A 24,081-nucleotide genomic window follows, 5' to 3' on the forward strand; every position below is an offset into this window, starting at 1 on the left:
ATGTTGGTCTGGCTCGTCTCAAACTCCTGACCTCAGGTGATCCGCCCGTCTCAGCCTGCCGAAGTGCTGGGGTTACAGGTGTGAGCCAACTTGAGGCCCAGTTTCCTCATTTGTAAGAGTTGGGACTGGTGATTTCTAAGACAAGAGTTGACATGGACTGAACCTGCAGTCCATCCCCTCCTCCATCTGTAAAACTGTAGGTATACATACAGCTCTCTGGGGAAGACAGTTAGCTCTCATGAGCTTTTGGAAAGGGTCCATGGTATAGCAAAGGTCAAGCACTACAGCCAAGAGGTCTCTTCCAGATCCAGTGATCCAGTGTGATAGGGCTGAGCTCTCCCTTTCCCCACCCAACTCCTGAGCCTTCACTAGTCTATTGCATCCATCCCTGGGAATTGCTGCGATAGAGTGTATTTAATTACCTTGGAAAAGGTGGGAGAAACCAAGCCAGAATGCAGAAGGAAGAAGTGGATGCTTCGGGCAGAGCCAGACATATTCCTGGAGCCATACAGGGTTTTAACTTCTAGACATAAACTTTATTACATTTATAGTTGTGTCCCTTTGTGTGATATATTTAGGATTAATTACTTAATAGAGAAATCCTAACTATATCCTTAGGCTGATTTGATTTCTGCCCCCACCCGATAGACTGACCCTTGTCCCCCTTCCCCATTCCAGCTCAAGGCACTTAATATTACAAAGAAGGCAGTGGCTGGCTGGAGAGATGGGCCTCAAGTCAGAAATCCCCCAGTGCAACTTAAGACAAACAGAGAGAAGTCACCTTCCTCTTAGGACCGTCCCTGGGTTAGCAGGAGGAAAGAATACAGAAGTCTTCAGTACCACAGTGGGCTTCAGTATCTCCCTAACCAGGTGAAGGACCCCCAGGCATTTTCCCTACCCGCACCGAGTCTCTCTTCACCCTGGCTACTTCCTGGCCACACGTATGACTCTGCTCCTTACTTTCTGCTCTGAGCTGCCTGAATACAGGAAGCAAGAGTTCACTTTGACCAGAGATCTCAGAAGCCCGCAAGGAGGCCCCAGCAGCTTTGAAGAATGGGGAGCAGATGGCCATCTGTGGCCTGCTCTGTCTTATACCGTCACAAGCCAGGAGCAAGCCCAGGGGAGATGCTGTTCCATGTTGGCCTGTATAGGTTACTTTGCTCATTCTATTATCTGTCCCCCATCCCCAACCCAGATAAACAATATATATATGTCACTGAAACAAGAAGGGATTGAAGCAAGGAGACCCATAGGCACAGATCTCGTCTACCTTCCTGAGCTAGAAGATGCCAAACCAAAGGAATACAGGATAACGGCCTATGTGTCCAGGACGCCGGGGATAAATCTCTCTGGCTTTGCTGGGGGAAGAAGCAGCTCCAACTGCATAGCCAAGAAGCCTGTGACAGAGGTGGGAGGGGAACCTCATGACCTTGAAGTCACTTCTACCTTTCATATTCCCTTCTAGCTATCGAATAGGCTCTTTTCATCTTCCTCCCAACCCCAGCTGTTAGGAAGAATGTGGTGTCATATAGTCGGTGGTAGGGAGAAGACACATCTTCAGCCTAGTCCCTGCCAAGCCCACCAAGAGCACCGGTTAGTCCCTAGCTCCTCCGTCCCCACCAGGTACCCACACATCCATAGCCAGAGAGGCCACCTGTCTCCAGGACAGAAAGGAAACTGGGCATGTTACTCAAGGGGAAGGAAAGGGGCCTGAAGCCCAGACCACAGTCACAAGGCCCAGCCCTCTAGCTTGGAAGGGAGAGCCCAGGGTCAGGTGAAACCGGGGCTTGCTCCTTAATTGCGATCCCCCATCAGCTGCAGCACAAAGGTGAAGATGTAGATGATGTCTGTGTAAATCTGCAGGGCGCCAGTGATGTAGTCCTCCGGGCTGATGGTGTGCTTCCGGTTCCCTAGGACCAGCTGTGTGTCGTAAGCCAGGAACTGCAAGGATAGGGGAGCCAGAAGTGAGAACTCAGGCATCAGTGTCCAGAGCTCATTTTTGGTCAGCAGATTTGCCCTGGGGGCCTATGCGCCACACAGTGCTTAGGGCCACATTCATGCACAGCATAACATATGGGCTCTATGCTGTAGCCGCTCATAGTCTAGCGAAGGAGGCAGACACACCGTTCTCAATGATATGGCTGACTAGTGTTCTAATAGCGGGCAGCGTCAACAAAAGATGGCGAGAGTGCCCACAAAAATCAATGGAACCTCTGGACAGTAGTGAGAGGAATGGCCAGCTATGGCCCCATTCCCTGCCTCCCAGGCAGTCTAAATTCATGCCCCCTTCCCTAGGTTCCTCCCCTCATCCCTTCAGCTCCCCTTCCTAGAGTGGGGCTGGGACTTACTCACCAGGGTGAAACAAATGGCCCCCAGAGCAGCATAGAGCATGTGAAGCCAGTAAACCTGGGGAAGAAGGGGACAGGGAATGGCATTAAAAACCTCAGCAAAGCACAGGCCCACAGGCCTCAGCTTCCCCCAGGATAGTGGCGTGACAGTGGGTAGAACTAGGGAAACTAGCTCTCCATGAAAGGCTACTGCCTTTCCAGATCCTGGAGGAAATTAAGACTGGTGCTATATCCAGCAGAGAAAGCAGAGGCCATCCTGCCATGGCTGTATAAAACCAATCTCCAAAGCCAGTCAAGGTACACAAGTGTCTACTATACTTCTAGAAAAAAGGCAGTTGAATTACAGTTCTAAAGGGGGCAGATCCAGCACCGCCCCCCCCAGTCATGGACAGAATTCAATAGACCAGTTCCTACAGCCCAGCCTGGGAGGGGTAGACTAAGGAAGAAGGGAGGCTCCCCAACCCCTCTGGTAAGTATCAGAATCTGGGAGCACCCACAGGACAGCCCACATGACATGCCCACAGGTGGCCATCCACAGAAGGGCAAAGCTGGCCCATGGGCAGGCAGCCCTCGTGTCCCCATCCTTCCCCTTCGGCACTGTTCTCCCCCTGCTGAATGGAATAAAGGAAATAATTGGATCCAAAGACCCCCAAGGTCCCTTCCACCCAGGCCCACCATCTCAGTCCTCTGGGTTCCTCTCCCAGTCTGCCTCCTAGAACCTGATTCTCAGCTGCCAGGCAGAATGAATCCACCCCTTCCCCTAGGAGTGCAGTGATGCAGCCCAGAGCTTCAGGTGCTCTGGCTCCAAGGCCGCCCATCTCCACATAGAGTCTACCCTCACCCACAAGGATGCTGCCTCCACGTTGGTGCCTTTGCTAGCCAGTCTAGAGGTTTTGGAGGTCAGAGCCCGCCCCGGGGGCTTTTGGGGCCTGCGAGACCATACTATATAGAAAGTCTGCTCTGAACACTGGGTTCACTGACCCCAGCTCTCCTGGGACACTCACGTATTTGAAGTACAGCACAATGCTAGTGACAATCCCAGTCACCATAAGCACAATTCCCAGGACACAGAAGAGGCCTGTGCACGAGGTGAAGTCCACCTGCCAGGAAGGGAGAAGGAGGCACCTGTCAGACCGCTGTGACAACCAGTCCAGCCAGACTGGTCCTGCCAGGGAATCCCAGTGCTGCCTCCTAGGGGACATGGGAGTGCCCACAACATTCTAAGGACAGAAACAGGACACAGTTTTGTAGGTGCAGATGAGGAGAAGGGGATCAGGTCTCTAGGGAACATCCCTGGTGTACAGGGATCCGGGCCTGCCCAGGCCTGCTCAAGGGCCAGGCCTGATAAGAAAGGGGAGTCGGGGGGGCCAGGGAAGGGCCCTCCATGCCCTCACCTTGGTCTGAAAGCAGAAGATCGTGACTGAAATGGATACCACCGCAGTGATGATCATTGCAATGATGACGGCTTTGGTTTGGTACATACTGGGGAGAAGTAGGAGTTAGAGACAACAGGCATTAAGCCACATATGAATGACTTCAAAATCACCACCTCCAGAGGGCACCTGCCCAGAATCCACCCATGCATCTGGCTGCCGGCCCAGGAACACCCCACTCCCCACAATACACACTTCCCAGGAGTGGTGCTTTACCCCTGAATGTACCTGGAAATGGTACCTGTCATGAAGCCCATGGCAAAAGTCTGAGGGAAGGAGAGAAACAAGAATGAAATGCTTAAAAAGGAAGGCAGGCAGGGTGCTGGGGGAGTGGCCATGGTGGCCTCTGCCAGAGCTGGGGAACGCCACCAAGTTGGAAAGAGGCAGCCACAGAGGAGATCAGAACAGGCGGCCCAGATAAGGTGGGGGACACAGCCAGGACATCATTCTGCAGTGTGTCCCCATCCCTTCCCTGGGACCAGCCTCCCTCACAGCATCTCCACACCCTCCCGCCACCCTTCTAGACTTACAAAAAGGGTCAGCAAGATGATGTTCCATGGGAAACGGCGTCTGAAGGGAAACAGAAGCCCTGATTAAATGACTTGGGGCCCCTCAGGTGTCAGAGGTTCCTGCAGCAGAAGGAAGTGCTTGGCTCCCGTGCCTGGAGGATTAAGCCGTGACTCCAAGGAGGGAGGCTGGCATGGCCTTTGGCACCTGTTCAGGTGTTCTACACAGGGACAATATAGGCCAGTGGGACAGACCTGTGCTGTGGTGCCAGAAACGCCTGGACTGGTTTGCAGCTCAGGCTCTTACTGACTGCCTGTGTGACGCGGAGAAAGTTACTCAGCCTCTTTGAGCCTCAGGTTCTTCCTATTTGTTAACTGGTTAAAATGCTACCTGTCTTGCAGGGTTGCTATTAGAGTGACAGCTAGTTAGCTCCTGCACACACATGGTCCTTTGTATACACCTGAACAGTAGCTGCCATCATTCTCCTCCTCATTTCTTGTAAGTTTCCATTCAGCTGCTATAAAGGAATCCTTTTTCTTTCCAAAATACTCGGTCCCCATCCCAACCCCTGTCACCCCTCTCACTGTCTTAAGTCTCTGGGACTCACCTGGGTCCCTGGCAGCAGGCAAGGATCAGGTAGGTGACAACGAAGACAGCACTGGGGAGAAAGAGATGGGGAAGCAGTTCAGGCCCAAACCTGCCCCATCTGGCAGCACACACCAGGCCAGTGAGTCGGGGCCCAAACAGCTGTTTGGAAGTCTGAGGGAAAGCAACACAACAGGAAGCAAGAACAAGATTACCCCCAGCCAGGGTCACTGAGATGCTCTGAAGCACCAGGCTCTGGCCAGGAAGGAGGTCTGGGGAGGCTGCAGTTGACGGGCTGAGAGGACATGGGGGCTGCAGCACAGCGTGCATGCCACCACCAGCAGGTCCCACTCTTGCTCTCTTGACTTCTGGTGGTCTGTTACTCATCTAGGCATGCACACCCACACCCTCTGGCATAGGAAACTGGCACCAACTTGGGGGCCCTCCCAAAAAGTATTTTGATCCTGCCCTGAGCAAAGCTGGTCACCTAGAAACAGAAGCCTGCAACCCCTGCCTCCCTGCCCGACCATAGAGGAGCACACACTCACTAGGACACGTAGTAGACAGCCACATTTCTCCTCACAAAGGCGCTGACAGGTTCCCTGTGGGGCAGGGGAGGACAGGAGGAGTCACCCTGAGGCTTGTCTGCCCCACCCAGGCCTGCCAGGCAGCCCTGGCTCCACCTTCTCTAATTGCCCATGGTCACCCTGAGAGCAGGGCCCACGGCCACCCACACTCCCAGCAGGTGACCCTGAACCCCCAGGGTGGCAGGAGTGGGTGGCAAGGCCTAGAGACTTACACAAAGGTGAAGATAGCGATGATGGCCACGGTGATGAGCAACTGCACGGAGATGATGGAGTAAACCTGGATACAGACGGCCGGGCATGGGTCACCATCTGGCACCCCTGGCCTCCCCCAGGAAGCTGCCAGCCCCCAATCCTTTCCTCCCACTCAAGAACCCTTCCTAGCTGCAGCCTGGCCCAGAGGCGACCCCAGTGAGATGCCTGGCTCAGAGGCTATGTGTCCTCAGCCCCCCTCCCATGCTCCCTGCCATCTCCCCTCCTGTCCAACACCAGCCTCGGTGACTACTGACTTGCCCTGCCTGGCCACCATGCTCTACCAGTACAGCCTCTGCACACCCAGCAGCTCAGTCTGCACGTTCTGTGCAGCTATGAGATAGAAAGGGTGGGTTACAAGCGAGTAGGATCATTTCTGGCTCCAAGCTGCCTATAGTCTAAGAAAGATGTCTGGGGAAGGTGGGCACTGTGGCAGAGCCCACCTAGGAGATTCTCCCAGACTGAATGTGTCCTCCCAAAACATGGTCAAGAAGAGAGGTGCAAAAACAGGGGGAACCTTGGGGTTAGAGAAGCCAGGTGCCCCTCTGAGAAGCAGACAAGGCTAGAGAAGACAGGCAGCCAGCGTATTTCATGGAATTGGTGCCATGGAGCTACTGTGGCCTACCCACTCCCCATTCCCACAGCCTGAAGGGCCCCAGGTACACCCACCTCCCAGTGCGTATCTTACCTTTCGGATAAAAGTGTGTCGCACTTTCCGGTCATCCCACTCTCCAGGCCCGAAGCTATCACTCACCGCTCTCTCCTCCCCATCATAGCCATGGCCTGGGCCTAGGGACAGATGACACTTGACCAGCTAGGGACCTGAGATATGTGGCCTCAATCCCAAAGCCTCCCTGACACTCTCAAAGTCTCAGGTATCTCCAGCCAAAAGACAAGTGTTATAACAGGAACTCTTCTCCCAAGCTGGGGTCCTCTAGACACCCTCAGAGTGACCCAGAGCTGGCCTGTCACAAGGGGGTTTAGGTGGGAAATGTTCCTCGCATGCATCTGTGGAGGGTTTCTGTGTGCCCAGCCCACACCACTAGGGGTTCACTGCGGGGTCATAATGTAGTGAGGAAGCCAGGCAGGAGCATGTGCGAGCATCCACTGGGGCAGCCAGCCAGGGCAGAACAGGGGACATGGACAGAGGGTCGGAGAAAAAGAAGGCGGCAGAGTGCAGTTTGTGCAGCAGCAGGGATGGAGCTGAAGACGGGGATCTGCATCAGCCTCACAGAGGCAGGTGTGCAGAGGGTATGCGTGACTGTGCAAGACCCATGCGCAGATCCGCACGAGCGCACATGTCCAGGTGAGAGCTGGCTGACAGCCCTCTGGGGTTCAAAGACGCTGCAGGGCTGCAAACATTCCCTGGATGCCTGAATGCCTCTTTTTTGAGACGGAGTTTCGGTCTTGTTACCCAAACTGGAGTACAATGGCATGATCTCGGCTCACTGCAACCTCTGCCTCCCGGGTTCAAGTGATTCTTATGTCTCAGCCTCCCAAGTAGCTGGGATTACAGGCATGTGCCACCACACCCGGCTAATTTTTTGTATTTTTGGTAGAGACAGGGTTTCACCATGTTGGCCAGGCTGGTCTTGAACTCGTGATCCGCCCACCTCAGCCTCCCAAAGTGTTGAGATTACAGGCGTGAGCTACTGCACCCAGCTTTTTTTTTTTTTTTTTTTTTTTTTTGAGACAGAGTCTCGCTCTGTTGCTCAGACTGAAGTGCAGTGGTGCGATCCTGGCTCACCGCAACCTCTACCTCCTGGGTTCAAGCGATTCTGCTGCCTCAGCCTCCCAAGTAGCTGGGATTACAGGTGCATGCCACCACACTCAGCTAAAGTAGCTGGGATTACAGGTGCACACCACCACACTCAGCTAAGTTTTTGTATTTTTAGTAGAGATGGGGTTTTGTCATGCTGGCCTGGCTGGTCTCAAACTCCTGACCTCAGATGATCCGCTCACCTCAGCCTCCCAAAGTGCTGGGATTACAGGCGTGAGCCACCACGCCCAGCCCCACCTCATTTCTGACTGAACACAGCATGTCCCTGCCATGATATTTACCAAACTTGGCTCCAAATGTCTTTTGCAAAAGTCAGATTTCACTTTAAAGGATGAGGAAAGTGGTTCAGGTTCCCAAAGGAGTTCCTAAGGAAGGCATCAGGTTTGGGAGGTGGCAGCAGTTTGTTGGGAAACAGAGCCGGTGCCCTGAGGTAACCCCTCAGGAGTCATTACTTGACCCAGCCCCATTCTCCTGTGGTGTATACTTGTTCTGGGACATGCCTCGTGGGTCTCCTTGAACAAAGGGGCCAGCAAGTGGCTGGGGGCCAGTTGCTGAGAGAAAAAGTGGAGGGTAACAAAGACAAGAAACAGAGGGAGAGATCTCAACAGAGAAGATGAGAAAAGGGATTTAAAGGGAACCAAAAGAGAAAGGGGACAGGAGGTGGTGGCCTCATCTGCTCCAAGTGCTGTCCCTCCCACCCACCCTCCATCTGCCCTTCCAGGACTCACCATAGTTCATGGGCATCGGGTGGATGGGGGGCATGGGCTGTGGGTAGCCAGCAGGGTGACCGTAGCCAGGCTGCGGGTAGCCAGGGTAGGCAGGATACCCTCCTGGCAGGACGGATGGCTGCCCATAGCCCCCAGGGGGCGGAGGGCCTGGGTATAGGGGGTTGCGGTCCTCATATGGTGGTGGGGCGCTGGGGTTGGACATGGCCGCTCACAGGCTGAAGGGGAACCCCAGCTGCTGGGACCTGAAATGGAAGAGGAGAAAAGCAATCATGAATACCCAGGCCCAGCTCACTCAGCCTCGTGGCTCCACTTACAGCCTTATCCAGGTTGCCTCTGTGGAGAGGAACACCTCCTATTTTCTCCTTAGAGGGCAGTGTGTCATTTGCTGTCCACAGGACGCCTCCCCACCAGCTGGGCTCCTGTCCCTCCTGCCTCTGCGCCTGCTTTTTGTCTACGGGCCTCTCACTGTGCGGCTCCCCAGCCATAGGAAAGCAGGAGGAAGGATTCACTGAGGAGACAGGGAACCAGGGAGCCTGGGAACTCCCTGTTCTCATTTAAGAAAACCTTCCAGTGTTGGTGGCTTGATGGCAGAGCCAGCGAAGAAGCCAGATGGCCCAGGCACAGCCTCCTGGCAACTCACAGGTCCAGCTGGGACCCTCTGAAAGGGTCAGCTCTGCCCCTGCCACAGCTGCCACGGGCATGCCAGGCCTGGAAGCCAGAGCTGGGTTGGAGCCAAGGCTCGAAGTGGAGAGCCAGGGGGAGAAGTGGAGGAAAACAAGCTAACCCCAGCGCCAGAGCTGCCAGGCCCCAAGGGGGAAGGGATCCAGGGACCCGGGGGCCAGTGGCAGGCTGAGTCAGGAAGCCTGAGAAGCAGGGGTGGGTAGTACAGGGGCTGGGGGCGGGGAGGCTGTGCCAAAGGGACAGCCTGAGACAGGACTTTCTGGTTCCTTCAAATAACAGCAGTGGCGTGTCAGAAAGGCATGTGGCAGCCTGCGACCACGGCTGCTCTCTGGCCTTGCTAGGGAGGAGAGAGTGAGTGCAGGGCCCCTCGGCCCCCCCCGGAGGGGGAGACAGATGTTCTGAATCCCAGGCTCTCTGTGAGTTCCACCTGTTTTCCAGGTGCAGTGCTAGCAGGGAGGAGAAAGAGCTGAGGAGTCAGGCCACAAGGTCAAGGGAATGCCTTCCCTGCAGCAGGAAGAGTCCCACAGCCAGGGGAGAGCCAAGGAACCAAGGGGAGGGAACCCCAAAATGGAGTTGGAAGGGACCTCGAGGCCATAAGCTCCAAATGCTCACTTCAGATGACAGAATGCAGGCCCTTAACAGGGAAGTGATTCCCCAGGACCCCAGAACTCGCAGGTCAGTGGCATAACCAGGACGGAGGCCTTCCAAATCCTGGGTCCAGGTCCTTTATGTCATGGGGTGCTCTTATGCCTCCTCTGCCAGTTACTGTCCTCTGGGCCTGGTGGTCCCCTCTGAGGTAGCGGAGATGCAGGCTTAGGAAGAGCTAAGGAGGTCCCTAGAGGGCCCCTGCATCCCCAGTAAGGACAAGCCCTGGCAGTCTGGGCTTGACAGGGCCACCACCTCTTCTAGAGCATCTACAGGGGGCTTTAGGATCCCCAAGGAGGACACCCCCAGATGCAGGTCAGCAGACACCAGAGGCTCTCAGAGGCTCTGCTGGAAGCAACAGAGACCAGCATCTCTTTTTAGGGCACGCTGCACAGTTCAGGGATCAGATAAAGGACTGTCTTAACTCTTCTCTCTTAAGACCACTGGGATAATTCAGAGACAGGAAAGTGGCAGGGAGGGTTGAGGAGGGGGAATTGAACAAAGTCCAGGTCTCTAAGTGGGTTATTTTGAGGAAAGCTGTTCTCCATCTCCCCAGAGGGGCTGGGATAGAACCAGGGCAAGAATGGCAGGTCAGAAATACAAAGCTGGCCTGGTGCAGTGGCTCACGCCTGTAATCCCAGCACTTTGGAAGGCTGAAGTGGGCAGATCATGAGGTCAGGAGTTCGAGACCAGCCTGGCCAACATAGTGAAACCCTGCTCTACTAAAAATGCAAAAATTAGCCAGGCATGGTGGCGTGTACCTGTAGTCCCAGTTACTCAGGAGGCTGAGGCAGGAGAATCACTTGAACCCGGGAGGCAGAGATTGTGGTGAGCTGAGATCACGCCACTGTACCCCAGCCTGGGCAACAGAGCAAGACTCCATCTCAAAAAAAAAAAAAAAAAAAAAAGGCACTGGCCGGAAAGGCTCCATGGGCAGAAACCCCAACCATGATGTCACCATGACGTGTCCCAGCACCTCCTCAGGGTGCACCGCTGTGAAATGAGGTGGGGGCCACACGACCTCTAAGCCCACTGCCCCCTCTAACAACAGACTATGATCCTGGGAACTTGGCTCTGCAGGGCCTGACCTTTGCTTGGCCAGAGAGCTGCCCCTGCTCCCTCCTCTGAGCCAAGCAGGGCAAACAGGTAACTTTCCAGACCAAGTGGCTGTGGCAGCCACCGGGTGAAAGGTGACTCAGAGAGAAGGGTCAGCCTCCCATGGGCCGCCAGGACTCCAAGGTTCTGGTGCAGCTCAGAGGGTGCTGACTCAGAGCCTCACTCTTGCCTCCCTTGCCCCTCCCTTTCAGGCTTTTGGTTTCAAAAGCATGTGCTAGTAGGCCTGCCTGCACACAGCAGTTTCCAGGCCAGTCCTCCGGGCACCTCAGCCACCAGTCCATCCACACCAGAAACTGCCATGACCACTTCAATTCACTATGCCTCAGTTTCTTCACCTGGAAAATGGGTCTCACACTAGTAATAGTACCCTCCACGGGGCTGCTATAAAAATTAAGTGAGAAAATACACATAGCAGGCCTGGCACAGTGGCTCACGCCTGTAATCTCAACACTTTGAGAGGCCGAGGCAGGTGGATCACCTGAGATCAGGAGTTCGAGACCAGCCTGGCCAAATGGTGAAACCCCATCTCCACTAAAAATATAAAAATTAGCTGGGCATGGCAGCAGGCGCCTAGAATCCCAGTTACTTGGGAGGCTGAGGCAGAAGAATCACTTCAACCGGGGAGGCGGAGGTTGCAGTGAGCCAAGATCGCGCCACTGCACTCCAGCCTGGGTGACAGAGCGAGACTCCATCTCGAAGAAAAGAAAAAAGAAAATACACATAGAGTGCTTAGAATGAAACCCGACCCCTGATCAACGAGGATAAAGGTTGGTTATTTTCATTAAATCCTTACAACAGTCCAGCAAGTTAATACTGTTATTATTATTCCCATTTACAAGTGAAGAGATCGAGGCACAGAAGAATTAAATCACTTGGCCAGGATAACCAAGCTAAAGTGTGATGAAGTCGAAATGAGCCCCAAGACTGACTCCCAAGCGCCTGGTCTTAATCTCTCCCCCGAAAACACCCTGTCTAGCCAACCTTCTCATCCCTTCTGCCATAGCTTCCATCTAAAACCCCCTCATGACAACAGGAGGCTGACGCAAGTGGAAGCCAAACTACTCAGGCCCTCCACATCACCATGGGGCTAACACCCTGGCCAATGGCCCCGGGTGAAGAGGGTGGCCCAGGCATGGAGATACATAAAGGTTAGAGCTGAAAAGAAACTCACCCAAGGCCAGCCAACCCCTCACTTTACTAACTAGACAGCCATAGCACAGGGACCTGTCCTTGGTTACCAAGCTGGTCCTGGGGACAGGACGATGTCCTAGTTGTCTGCATAGAGACCTGGGTACAGGAGAGGAAACCCCAGCATTAACGCTAGCTAGGGGAATTGCTAAACTCAGCCACACTCACCTCTGAGCAGTGCCAAGAACACTGTCAGACTGGCAAGAGCCTCCGGGGCCCATGGCTGCCACGTCTGGCAGCCTTAGAGCCTGCTCTTGGGCTCCTGCCCAGCCTCCATAAGGGCCCTGGGCACTTCCACATCATCGAGGCCTCCGCTAGGGATGAGGTGTGGGGCTGGCATCTGCCTAGGTAGCAGCAAAGGGGGAAAGGGTCAGTGTTTACTTTCGTAGCTATGTCTAAGGGTAGAGACTGGAGAATGGAGGGGAAGGGAAGGAGGGAGAAGGGGAGAGAGATCACGAGATTGACCGAGAGTGAGGATGATACCCAAAGACTAGAAATCAGATCTTCCGGGTTCTGCCAGCAGCTGCTAGAGGGGCTCACAGTCTGCAGGGGCTAAAAAGGAATTTTAAGGTTCACACTGGAAGCCTGAATTTTCCCAAAATACAGTAGGCATTCACCTTCTGCTTGTTTTGGTTTTTTGTTTTTTCGGTAGAAACAGGATTTCACCATGTTGGCCAGGCTGGCAAACTCCCGGCCTCAAGTTAGCCACCCACCGAAACCTCCCAAAGTGCTGGGATTACAGGCGTGAGCCACCGCGTCTGGCCCACCTTCTGCTTGAAGGAACTCCAGCAATGTGGAGCAAGCCCCTTGGCTGCAGACAGCTCGAATCATTAGAACATTCTTCCTCGCCTCACAATGCCTGGTATCAAGGCATTCAGACTGTGCCCTATCCTTGCCCGTTATAGATCTAAGTTTGCTCCTCTCTCAGGGCCACAGTCCCCCATTAGGAAGGAACCAGAGCCCCTGCTTTCTACCACAGCAGCGGCACAAGTGGGTGAGCTCAGACAGCAGGACTTGCTGGGTGTCACGGTTTTCAGATGCAGAGGTGGAAGCACATCCTCCCTGGAGCCCTCTCAGTGTGGTAATCCTGCTGTTGGCCTACTGAGGCCCCGGCTGGGGCTCTCCTGGGGGTATCTGAAGGGTTAAGGCTCCGGAATCTGCAGAGGAGGCCTGAGCTACTGGGGTTACAGCAAGAGAAAAGTGTGTGTACTGGACGGAGGGATGGAAAGGAGCAGCTGACTGGTCCAGGCAGCCTGCTCTCCTCCCTGCCAGGGACGGATGCCCAGAGTGGAAAGAATAGCTCAGAATGCGCATCTCAGGAAACCCCACCCAGCAGGCGCAGGAGCACAGCCCGGATCTGACGGTTTGTTCCCCTCCCTTTTCCTTTATCTGCCCCCACAAGAAAACACTTGATCCTCCTACCCCAGGGCACAGCTGACCTCATAGCCACGAGAGCAGACGAGTAAAAAGATATACCGAGGAGCGCATTTGGGCAACTCACCAGGCCTGATTCTGCACCAAGGGGGCCCAGAATCAACTAAATATCCTTCCATCAGCCTGAACTTTGGGATTAAGAGGATGAAGCCACAGGGATCTAAACACTAAAATATCAGAGCTGGCTTAGACTTTGGATCTCAGCTGGTCATTTGACAGACAAGGAAACCCCAGAGCCAAGAAAGTTCCTGCTCCACCCCAGAACAGCCCTCTTGGTCATGGGTTTGGAACGTCCCTTCCCAGCCCTGCCCACTCTCTCAGTGACAGACACCACCACACACCCTCTCCCAAGGAGGAGCTAGAACAAGCTACCATTCTCTCAGTTCTCTAGTGACCTCTCAGCTCAGAAACAGTTAAGACCAGGCCGGGCGCAGTGGCTCACGTCTGTAATCCCAGCACTTTGGGAGGCTGAGGCAGGTGGATCATGAGGTCAGGAGATCAAGACCATCATGGCTAACATGGTCAAACCCCATCTCTACTAAAAAATACAAAAAATTAGCTTGGCGTGGTAGTGCACACCTGAAGTCCCAGCTACTAGGGAGGCTGAGGCAGGGGGATCGCTTGAACCAGAGAGGCAGAGGTTGCAGTGAGCCAAGAACACGCCATTGCACTCCAGCCTGGGCAACAAGAGTGAAACTCCGTCTCAAAAAAAAAAAAAAAAGACTGCCAGCCCTCGACTTCTGGCCCCCAACTCGAGGCCACCCCTCCCAGCCCCCTCTCTAGCCAGGGTGGCCTCTGTCTGAACCCATGGAGACCGAGGGGTGGCTCTAAGCTACCAGGAGGGAGAGGCTGTCCTGGGGATCACTAGAGGACCCAGGCACCGCAGCTCCGCCACCCTTGTCTGGAGTAGAATCCTGTGATCAGAGTGGTAATCTCAGGTTACCCCACCCAAGTCAGGATGGCCTGGGAGTACAGATAAGGGAAGAGGAAGCCATTAGCAAACTGATGCTGAAATACTTGTGAGCGCAGTCCTTGTTCACCTCCTTCTTTGTTTCATCATCTCCTGTCTTTTCATTGAACCTCAATATTAGGAGGGGAAAGAGACAGAAAAACGAGACTGATAACTAACCCCAATAAAGAACTAGGGAAGGCATGGTGGCTCACGCCTGTAATCCCAGCACTTTGGGAGGCCAAGGTGGGTGGATCACGAGGTCAGGAGATCAAGACCATCCTGGCTAACACGGTGAAACCCCGTCTCTACTAAAAATACAAAACCTTAGCTGGGTGTGGTGGCAGGCACCTGTAGTCCCAGCTACTCGGGAGGCTGAGGCAGGAGAATGGAGTGAACTCGGGAGGCGGAGCTTGCAGTGAGTCAAGATGGCGCCACTGCACTCCAGCCTGGGCGACACAGCAAGACTCCATCTCAAAAAATAAATAAATAAAATAGCTAGGGAAGGAAGGCAACCACTTAGAGTAGTTGAACTACTTCCAGTACTTACTACACAACTAAGGAAGTCCAGGTTGAATATCCCTCATTTCCAAAATCCAAAATACTCCACAATCTGAAACTTTTTGACCACCAAGATGACACTCAAAGGAATGCTCACTGGAGCATTTCTCATTTCAGATTTTCAGATTAGGGATGCTCAACCAGTAAGTATAATATACATAGCCCCAAATCTGAAAAAATCCAAAATCCATGTGCTGCTGCCACTGTAGATGTCCGCCCCCATGGGTATCGTGCCTATATGCTGGAGTAGGAGAGTAAAGTGTTTTCTTGGGGGTGGAAGGGAGTTGGGGTGGGTAAAGGAAAAGGGACGGAAGGAAATTGTCAAAATGGTCCCCATTTTGGATAAGGGATACTCAACCTATAATAACTAAGGCACATCTGATCCTTGCAACAGTGCTGTGAGGTATTCTTACCCCCATCCCACTCTATAGATGAGAAAACTGAAATTCAGAGAAGAAAAGATCTAGGGTCCCACAGCAGGCAAACAGCAGAGATGAGTTTAAGCCCAGATCTCATGCCTGATTTAAAATTCAGCCTCTTTGCTTTTATATCAGGCAGGAGTAGAAGCCCCTGAGGCACCTGTAGCAGGCACCTGCATGAATAGGCAGCACCCAGGGTGGGGGCCAGGCAGCAAAGATCAAAACGATAGAAAGGAGCTGAGCAAGCTATTGCTGCTACCATTATTTCTTTCCCCTGCAGAAAGTTGATCTGAAGCCTGGGACCTGGGCTAGGAGGCAGGGACCCGAGTTCTTGTCCTGGCTTTGGGACTGACTCCACTGTGAGAGCTGCATCTCTAGACCGACTTTTAACATCAGTAAGACAATTCCCCTCAACTGAAAGAATGGCCGGGCATGGTGGCTCATGCCTGTAATCCCAGCACTTTGGGAGACCAAGCCAGGTGGATCACTTGAGGTCAGGTGTTCGAGACCAGCCTGGCCAACATGGTGAAACGTTGTCTCTGCTAAAAATACAAAAATTAGCATGGTGGCACGTGCCTGTAATCCCAGCTTCTGGGGAGGCTGAGGCAGGAGAATCGCTTGAACCTGGGACATGGGAGACGTAGGTTGCAGTGAGCCAACGCCATGCCACTGCACTCCAGCCTGTACGACAGAAAAAAAAAAAAACCTGAAAGATCAAAGTCCACTCTGCCAGTTTCTGATTCCGAATGAATAGCCTAACAGAAGGCTTCAGGGCAGAATGGCATGGCTCCCCAAGAACCTACACTGGGGGGTCACTACGGATGTGCAACCGTTTGAGAGGACACCTTCAGAAGCAGAAGGACATGGCATGTTCTCAGGATGGGGCTGTCCATACCCTCCCAAACTGTACCCATAATGCTGTCTGGACCCTACGGCCAGCTCTTCCTGGGTGATCAGTTACCCCCAGGCTAAACATTATAACACTCTAGAAAAGAAAGAGTAGGAGGCAGGAAGTCCACTGACCTGGGTTCATGAACTAGCCACAGGAATCCAGGCAAATGACATCCCCTGGCCTCCTTTTATCCCTAAATCAGCCCATGTGGGGGAAAGGAGTAGGGACTTGTTTATGGGAGCCACAGAGAAACAGAATCACCTAGACAGGCACTTCCCCAACTGTTCTAAAGAACACGCCCGGCCGGGCGCGGTGGCTCACGCCTGTAATCCCAGCACTTTGGGAGGCCGAAACGGGCGGATCACGAGGTCAGGAGATCGAGACCATCCTGGCTAACACGGTGAAACCCCGTCTCTACTAAAAAAATACAAAAAACTAGCCGGGCGAGGTGGCGGGCGCCTATAGTCCCAGCTACTCGGGAGGCTGAGGCAGGAGAATGGCGTGAACCCGGGAGGCGGAGCTTGCAGTGAGCTGAGATCCGGCCACCGCACTCCAGCCTGGGTGACAGAGTGAGACTCCGTCTCAAAAAAAAAAAAAAAAAAAAGAACACGCCCCAGGAGACGTTAATGGATGAGTACTGGAAACAGATGACGCTTGAGAAACAATCCACGCCCCCTTCTTGGAAATTCACAATGGCATATTCAGCCCCTGAGAAGGCCTGCCATAAGCAACCCTGTTCAGCTTTGTTTAACCCAGTGTTCCTTCAAACTTCCTTAAGCCTGAACCACTTTTATCGAGGCAAACCTATTAACATTCTGTGGGATGCTGATCCAGGCCACCTTTGTATTATAGACACCCAACCCTGAGAATCATTCATAACCTAACTCCTCCTCTCTTAAAACCTTTGTGCGTCCACCTAGCTGCCCCTCAGAGCAGTCACATGAAGTACTATACATGCCCTCTCACTTTCAGGGGGTCAGCCCAGTGCCAGGATCCCTGGTGAGGGTCCTCCCCTTCCCCCATTCCACACAGCTGCTATCCCACCATGGGATTTACTGCCAAGGGCTGGGGGACATATCCAGCTAGCACAGAACCAGGAAACGGGCACCCCTAACCTCACCTCTGTGCAACGGAGCAAAGCACAAATCATTACAGACAAAAGTGGGGGCCCGTTATTATCTCCCTCCCCACCAATGGAGGTACCTGCCACTGTGGCCTGTGGACTTCTGGGTATCATTTCTACTTCAAAACAAGACACAGGTTTTGGCCTAGAATCCCAGAATCTTAGGGTTGGAAGATTCTGTCAAGGTCATCCCTTCCAGTGTCCCCAACAGAATAGGTCCAGAAGGCCCATGTCATGGTCAGCCATGTCGTTAGCAGAACTTCTTCCCAGAGAAGTGTATAAGCTTCCACTCTCTGGTCCTCCCAGTTCAGCCCTCTGAAAACACGCAAGTATGTGTGTTTCCCTTCTCTGTGGCTTCTGCTGTTTCTGAAGGGCCCAGGGTGAGGCCTGCGGTCGGAGGTGCTCTGAGGTAGACAGCATCTGGCTGAGGCACCCATTCCCAGGGGAGGAGGCTGAGCCCAGGTGGCTATTACCCCAGCTGATGACATGAGGCTCTCCCAACACTTACAGGATAACCCATCATTACCTCTCTGATGTGCTCATTTTTACAAGTGAGGCCTTGAGGTCATAGGACAGGAAGACAGGGCCCCTGACACTGTGGTCCTGCCTCTTCCATTTAAGCTATAAACTGGTTCTCTGGATCCTCATGACTGGAGACAAAGAGAGGAGGCAGGTGAGGAGGAAGTATGGCTCCCCCTTTGTGCCAACAAAGCAGCCCCAGGAGGCACCTGGCTCCCCTGCCACCGCTGGCCAGCCCAAAGGCGCCAGCTTGGAAACCAAAGCTCACCGATGAGATGAATATTTCAGAGCCCAGAGAACTGGACACCTGAGGGCCCTTCCATGACATCTGGCTCTGACCTGCGTTCCCAGGCCTACTTATCCCATGTCCAGGGTGCTCAGGTAGAACCCCAAACTCCTGGGTACCACGCAGAGGCCACAGAGGAGTGAGAGGAGATGGAGACCCCACAGGACAAGAATTGGTGCTGACCCCACAAGGTCAGGGCCTGGCCTCCCAGCAGCCTCCCTCTGCTTCCTCCCACTGGTCCCTGGCTCCTGCCCCAGCCTCTCCACTTGCTTTCCCTTTTCTCGTTTCCCTGTTTTGTTCTCACTCTGACCCAAAGAAGTCACGAGGGGGATGTTACTCCCCTGTAGCTCTGTGAACCCAGCTGGGAAACAGTAGCTGGACGTGGGACTGGCAGAGGGCAAAGTCATGGTGACAGAGGTGGCCACTTCTCCATGTCAAACACTTGAGCTGCTCATTGGCTTCTGCCCCAGCTGCAAGCTAGGACCCCCCTTCCCCACCCCTTAAATACTCACCTGTCTACATCAAGACTGGCCCCAGCACGTGCGGGGGCAACCTGGGGTCCGTGCCAGGCCCTGGCTGTCTCCCCTCCCTCTTCCCTCTTCTCACCAGCTGAGGGCCATGAAAGCCCTCATCCCACACAGCTGGCCACTCGGGCTGCCATGGTGGACAGGCCCTGCGACAGAGAGGCCACTCGTGCCCGAAAGAGGGGACACGAGGACACCCCCAGACCCTGGCTCCACTCACCAGTGCCCACAACACGCCGCTGGGCTCCCAAGGCTAACCAGGTTCCACAGACCGGGCCGCCCACCCGCGCGCCCAGGAAGAGCGAAACGCCAAGGGCCAGGCGGGGAGATCCCCATTCTGGAACAGGCTCCTTGGGCCCAGGAGCGGGCAAGCCGGAAGCGGGCTCCGAAAAGTTTAGGCGCCCCGGCGCGTGGCCGCCCCAGCCCTGGCCCAGTCCCCACCGCCCACAGTCCCCAACGGCGCCGGCCCAGGCCCCCTGGCTTGCCTGCGCCGTTCCCGACGGTGAGTTCCTGGCCTCCGAGGGTTGCAAGTCCTCCCGGGCGGGGCAGGACTGGGCTCCGCTGGGGCTCCGCGCCCCGCCCCGTCGCGCGGGCCTCGTGGGGCGGGGCCTCGGGGCGCCGCCAGGGGGCGCAGGGGTCTGTCCCGGGCGCGCGCATCTCTCAGAGCCCCGACGACGCCTCACTAATAACACGGGGGTATTTTCGGATTTAAAGGCAATACATGATATTGATGGGAAGCTAGAAAAGAAACAGAAATGCAGGAAAGAAAGTAACTTCTCTCCACCCCTCCTAGTTCCTAGGGGGAAGCGTTCGCTTTGGGGCCTTCTTTGGCTATTACATTTCTGTATGTATTTTGTTTATCTACTGTGGGGTATGTTGTATGATTTTGCGTTTACTGCCCTTCTTTTTACTTAATATCTTATCATGAACATTTTTCTTCTCACTAAATAGTCTTCAAAAGCACAATCTTAATGCCGTAAAGTATTCCATTGCATGACTATGCAGATTAAATTAATTTCCTACCGGAGGCCATTTGTTTCCCATTTTTACATTAGAAATAAATCAGTAATTAAAATCCTTGATAATTCTGTGCTTTTTGAGATAAATGCACTTTTCGAGTTTAAAACTGCAAACATGCAAACCTAAAGATGGAACTTAGAATCTCTGTTTAGAATTACTCAACCAGGAAAGCAGGTGTTTTCCTGGAGTCAGAATTCAGAAGTCCTGCATTGAGATGTCGATTACTACTGTTAGGTAGGTCTTAACCCTCAACCCAGTGAAGAATGCAGTAGCAAAAGAGGAAAGAGTTTCGGGGAAGTTCTGAAATATTACTGGAGCCTGGACATGGTGACTTACGCCTGTGATCCTAGCACTTTTGGGAGGCCAAGGCCAGAGGATGGCTTGAGCCCAGAAGTTGGAGACCTAGCCTTGGCAACATAGAGAGACCTTGTCTCAATTGAAAAAGAAAGAAACATTACTGAGGCTTGCCTGAGTTTCCGTGGTTCCAAAGTCCATGTTCTTTCCGTGACACCAAGGCTACCAGTAGTTGACCAACTCTGTTTAAAGTGCTTATCTTGTGTTAATAGCTACAGGTCAGCACCACACAACACCACCACTGAATGTCTTTTTTTTCTCAGGCTGGAGTGCAGTAGTGCCATCTCGGCTCACTGCATCCTCCTCCTCCTGGTTTCAAGTGATTCTCCAGCCTCAGCCTCCTGCGTAGCTGGGATTACAAGTGTGTGCCACTACACCCAGCTAATTTTGTTTGTTTTTGTAGCTGGGATTACAAGTGTGTGCCACTACACCCAGCTAATTTTGTTTGTTTTTGTTTGGTTTGTTTTGTAGAGACAGGTTTTCACCATGTTGCCTAGGCTGGTCTCAAACCCCTGAGCTCAAAGCAATCCGCCCACTTCGGCCACCCAAAGTACTGGAATTATAGACAAGAGCCACCGCGTCCAGCCCCAAAACAGAGATTAAAAAAAAAAAAAAAAAATTTTTAACTGCCCCCCATATACACACTGTGTGTTTATTTATGTAAATATAGTTTAAGTAGGAGTTACTTAGGGGGACTAGTGGCCATTATGGTGGGCTAGCTCCCCCAGACACCCCAACCCTTCAATGTAATTCCAGTTCCTACGGGCCAAGAACCTCATTTTAGAAAGTCCCCACCCAAGGTGTGATCTCACCAGAGCAAGTACAGTTCTGCTCAGTTTCTGTTTCCCCCTTGTTCAAGGAGTAACACTGCAGGTGAAATGCATGGCCCGTGGAATCTGGCCAGATCCCTGACATTTTTTCATGCTCTCTACACTTGGGCTGTCTTAGTCCATCTGGGCTGCTACAACAAAAATACCTTAGAGTGGGTAATTTAGAAACAGCAGAAATGTATTGCTCACAGTTCTGGAGGGTGGGAAATCCAACATCAAGGCACCAGCAGGTTAGGTGTCTGATGAAGGCTCCCTCTGCTTCACAGATGATGTCGTTTAACTGAGTCTTCAAATGGCCAAGGAAGAAACAGACACCCTCCAACCAGCGTGTTTTTTGTTTGTTTGTTTGTTTGTTTGTTTTTGTTGTTTTTTTGCTTTTTGGGGTTGTTTTGTTTTTGTTTTTGTTTTTGTTTTGAGACAGAATCTCACTCTGTGGTCCAGGCTGGAGTGCAATGGCACAATTATGGCTCACTGCAGCCTTGACCTCCCAGGTACAAGCAATCCTTCCAACTCAGCCTCCCGAGTAGCTGGGGACTACAGGCATGTACCACCACATCCAGCTAATGTTTGTATTTTTTGTAGAGACAGGGTCTCACCATGTTGCCCAGGCTGGTCTTGAACTCCTGGGCTAAAGCAATTTGCCCTCCTCCACCTCCCAAAGTGCTGGGATCACAGGCGTGAGCCACTGCACCTGGCCACCAACGGGGTCTCGCTGTGTCTCCCAGGCTGGAGTGCAGTGGCGTGATCTCGGCTCACTGCAAGCTCTGCCTCCCGGGTTCACGCCATTCTCCCGCCTCAGCCTCCCAAGTAGCTGAGACTACAGGCGCCCGCCACCACGCCCGGCTAGTTTTTTGTATTTTTAGTAGAGACGGGGTTTCACCATGTTAGCCAGGATAGTCTCGATCTCCTGACCTCGTGATCCACCCGCCTCGGCCTCCCAAAGTGCTGGGATTACAGGCTTGAGCCACCGCGCCCGGCCCCCTGGCCACCAACTTCTAAGAGCATGAATTCCATTCCAGAGGGTTCCGCCTTCATGACCTAATCACCTCCTAAAGGCCCCACCTTCTAATACTATCACATTGAGGATTAAGTTTCAACAAATGAATGGAGCAGGGACAACAACATTCAGACCATAGCAGGCCCCTTCTCCACAAAACACCCTCCACTTTCTAGAACCACCAGGATGGGGAATATCCAAGGAGATTCCATTTCCAGCCAGCAATCACCAGCGACTCACATCTGCCTGACTGGGGGAGTGGAACATGAGGCACACGAGGCAAGCCCACACAAGCCTTGCTGCGTGCTTTTTCTCCAGAGCCCTTTTTCTGACTATAGGGTCAAAAGTAACACCTGAAGCAGCTGGCCCAGAGCAGCAGTGCTTCGCTGACAATAGGCATTCAATAAATGATGTTTTTTCTCTTGGGCCCTATCTGCAAAATTATTAAGTAAGCTCTTTTTGTCTGCCAACTAGACAGGAATTTCCGGTTCTAGAAGTGAGAAGGCTGAAAGGACACAGCCCCTGCTCTCAAGAAACTCACAATCTAAGGGAGCCAGTAAAATGACAGATTATTACAATGTCGACAGTTTGACAAGTGCCGGCAGATAAAGAAATATTCACTTGGTTTCTCCAGATCCCAGAGAAAGCTGCTAACCCAGTGTGGGGAATGGGGTGGGGGTTCTGGAAAGGACTTCAGAGGAGGTGACAACTGAGTAGAGTGTTAGGAGGTGTTAGGAACCAGCCTAGTCGGAGGAGGGGAGAAGGTTCTCCAGGCAGAGGGAAAGGGGCTTAGGGCCAGTTGCCCCAGCAAGCTAGGATGTGGGGTGGAGGGTGCAATGCGGTAGAAGGGGTAGGAAAAAGGGCTGGCCAAGGAGGCAGGGGCCAGGAATTGAGATTTTACCCTGAAAGCAATGGGGAGCCAGAAAATAACCACCTAGAGGGAGTTTGGGAGGGTTGGGGAGGCTCTGGTGGTGCCCCTGGGGTGGGGTTCCAGCTTTAGTAAATAAAGATGCAAGGCAACCAGTTAAAGTTGAACTTCAGATAAACAACAAACTTTTTTTTTTTTTTTTTCGAGACAAGGTCTGGCTCTGCACTCCCAGGCTGGAATACAGTAGTGCGATCTTGGCTTGCAGCAACCTCCACCTCCCAGGCTCAAGCCATCCTCCCACCTCAACCTCTCAAGTAGCTGGGACTACAGATGTGAGCACCACCACGCCCGGCTAATTTTTGTATTTTCTGTAGAGACAGGGTTTTGCCATGTTACCCAGGCTGGTCTCAAACTCATGAGCTCAAGCAATCCACCCACCTCAGCCTCCCAAATTGCTGGGACAACAAGCATGAGCCGCCGCACCCAGCCAAACAATTTTTTTTCATGTAAGCATATCCCACTGCGCCATATAATATTTGGAAATACTTATACTAGAAAGAGTACTCATTGCTTACCTGAAATTCATATTTAACTGGTCGTTTGTGTTTTTCTGGCAACACTACCTGGGAGGAAAGTGGAGTCAAGTCCACGGCTGCCGGAAGAGGAGTGGGGGAGTGAAAGGGATTAGGCTGATGTTTATTTTAGGACTGGAGTAGCTAAAGCTTAGTGATTGGTGGGAGGGGGTGGTGGCAGCCTGAAAGGGGTGGGCCCAGGTGGAACCTGAAGGGCATGGGTAGGGAAAACTTAATTGGAGTGGTGGATCCAGAGAACTTTCTCTGTTGCCACCCTCCAGCCCAGCTCCAGGGCTCTACTAATTGGTCCTCCAAACCCTTCTCATAGCTGTCTGGTTACCTAGCATTTAATGTGTTACTCTACCCATGCATTGATCACTAACTTTCTGAAAGAAGTTGCCCTTTTTCTGTTTTTCTTTTTCTTTCTTTCTTTTTTTTTGGGGGGATGGAGTCTCACTCACTCTGTCATCCCGGCTGGAGTGCAGTGGCATGATCTCGGCTCCCTGCAAGCTCCGTGTCTTGGGTTCAAGTGATTCTCCTGCTCTGCTCGGCCTCCTGAATAGCTGGGATTACAGGCACCCACCACAACCCCCAGCTAATTTTTGTATTTTTAATAGAAACAGGGTTTTGCCATGTTGGCCAGGCTGGTCTTGAAGTCTTGGCCTCAGGTGATTACAGGCGTAAGCCACCGTGCCAGGCCCAAAGTTGCTTTTTTTCAGAGGACGTATTGACTGAATTGAGGCATTGAACCCAGCCCAAGGTGAAAGTGCCTGTTTCTCCCCACTGGAGGGCAAGGACAATGTCTCATTCACCCCTAGGCCTGGGCGCGGCCCTGACCCAGCATGTGTTGAATTGAATGCTAATGTTCTAAGGTGGGGTGGAGGGA

The 24,081-nt window shown here is 53.0% G+C and overlaps 2 protein-coding genes across 11 annotated transcripts in view; one reads left to right on the forward strand and one right to left on the reverse strand.

Moving 5' to 3' along the window:
• Positions 1-24,081, forward strand: part of LOC105481209 (PNKD metallo-beta-lactamase domain containing) — an 80,581-nt gene that overhangs the window by 4,130 nt on the left and 52,370 nt on the right. The gene's annotated exons all lie outside the window — the stretch shown is intronic.
• On the reverse strand, positions 515-23,219 carry LOC105481211 (transmembrane BAX inhibitor motif containing 1). Of its 8 annotated transcripts, none has more exons than XM_011740607.3 (13): positions 19,040-19,082; positions 12,016-12,191; positions 8,218-8,459; positions 6,398-6,498; positions 5,673-5,737; positions 5,422-5,475; positions 4,896-4,946; positions 4,312-4,351; positions 4,010-4,047; positions 3,743-3,830; positions 3,353-3,448; positions 2,353-2,406; positions 515-1,941 (listed from the first exon to the last, which is right to left on the reverse strand). In XM_011740607.3, exons 3-13 carry the CDS (start codon positions 8,417-8,419, stop codon positions 1,795-1,797), a joined length of 936 nt encoding a protein of 311 aa, XP_011738909.1. In that variant the 5' UTR covers positions 8,420-8,459; positions 12,016-12,191; positions 19,040-19,082; the 3' UTR covers positions 515-1,794. The 8 variants fall into 8 exon arrangements, with proteins under 8 accessions (XP_011738909.1, XP_011738910.1, XP_070929465.1 ...); XM_011740608.3 differs by lacking the exon at positions 19,040-19,082 and adding an exon at positions 12,615-13,059; XM_071073364.1 differs by lacking the exons at positions 12,016-12,191; positions 19,040-19,082 and adding an exon at positions 23,199-23,219.

The sequence above is a fragment of the Macaca nemestrina genome, chromosome 11, assembly GCF_043159975.1.
Source record: "Macaca nemestrina isolate mMacNem1 chromosome 11, mMacNem.hap1, whole genome shotgun sequence".
Classification (NCBI taxonomy): Eukaryota; Metazoa; Chordata; class Mammalia; order Primates; family Cercopithecidae; genus Macaca; species Macaca nemestrina.

What these genes read in the sequence shown, in the direction of transcription:
- LOC105481211 (XM_071073364.1), bottom strand. Translation starts at nt 8,419, where the DNA reads ATGTCCAACCCCAGCGCCCCACCACCATATGAGGACCGCAACCCCCTA. An exon ending in GACACACTTTTATCCGAAAG is followed by an intron (nt 5,738 to 6,397) that starts GTAAGATACGCA and finishes GTCTGTATCCAG; the next exon opens with GTTTACTCCATCATCTCCGT. An exon ending in TCTTCTGCTTTCAGACCAAG is followed by an intron (nt 3,449 to 3,742) that starts GTGAGGGCATGG and finishes CCTTCCTGGCAG; the next exon opens with GTGGACTTCACCTCGTGCAC.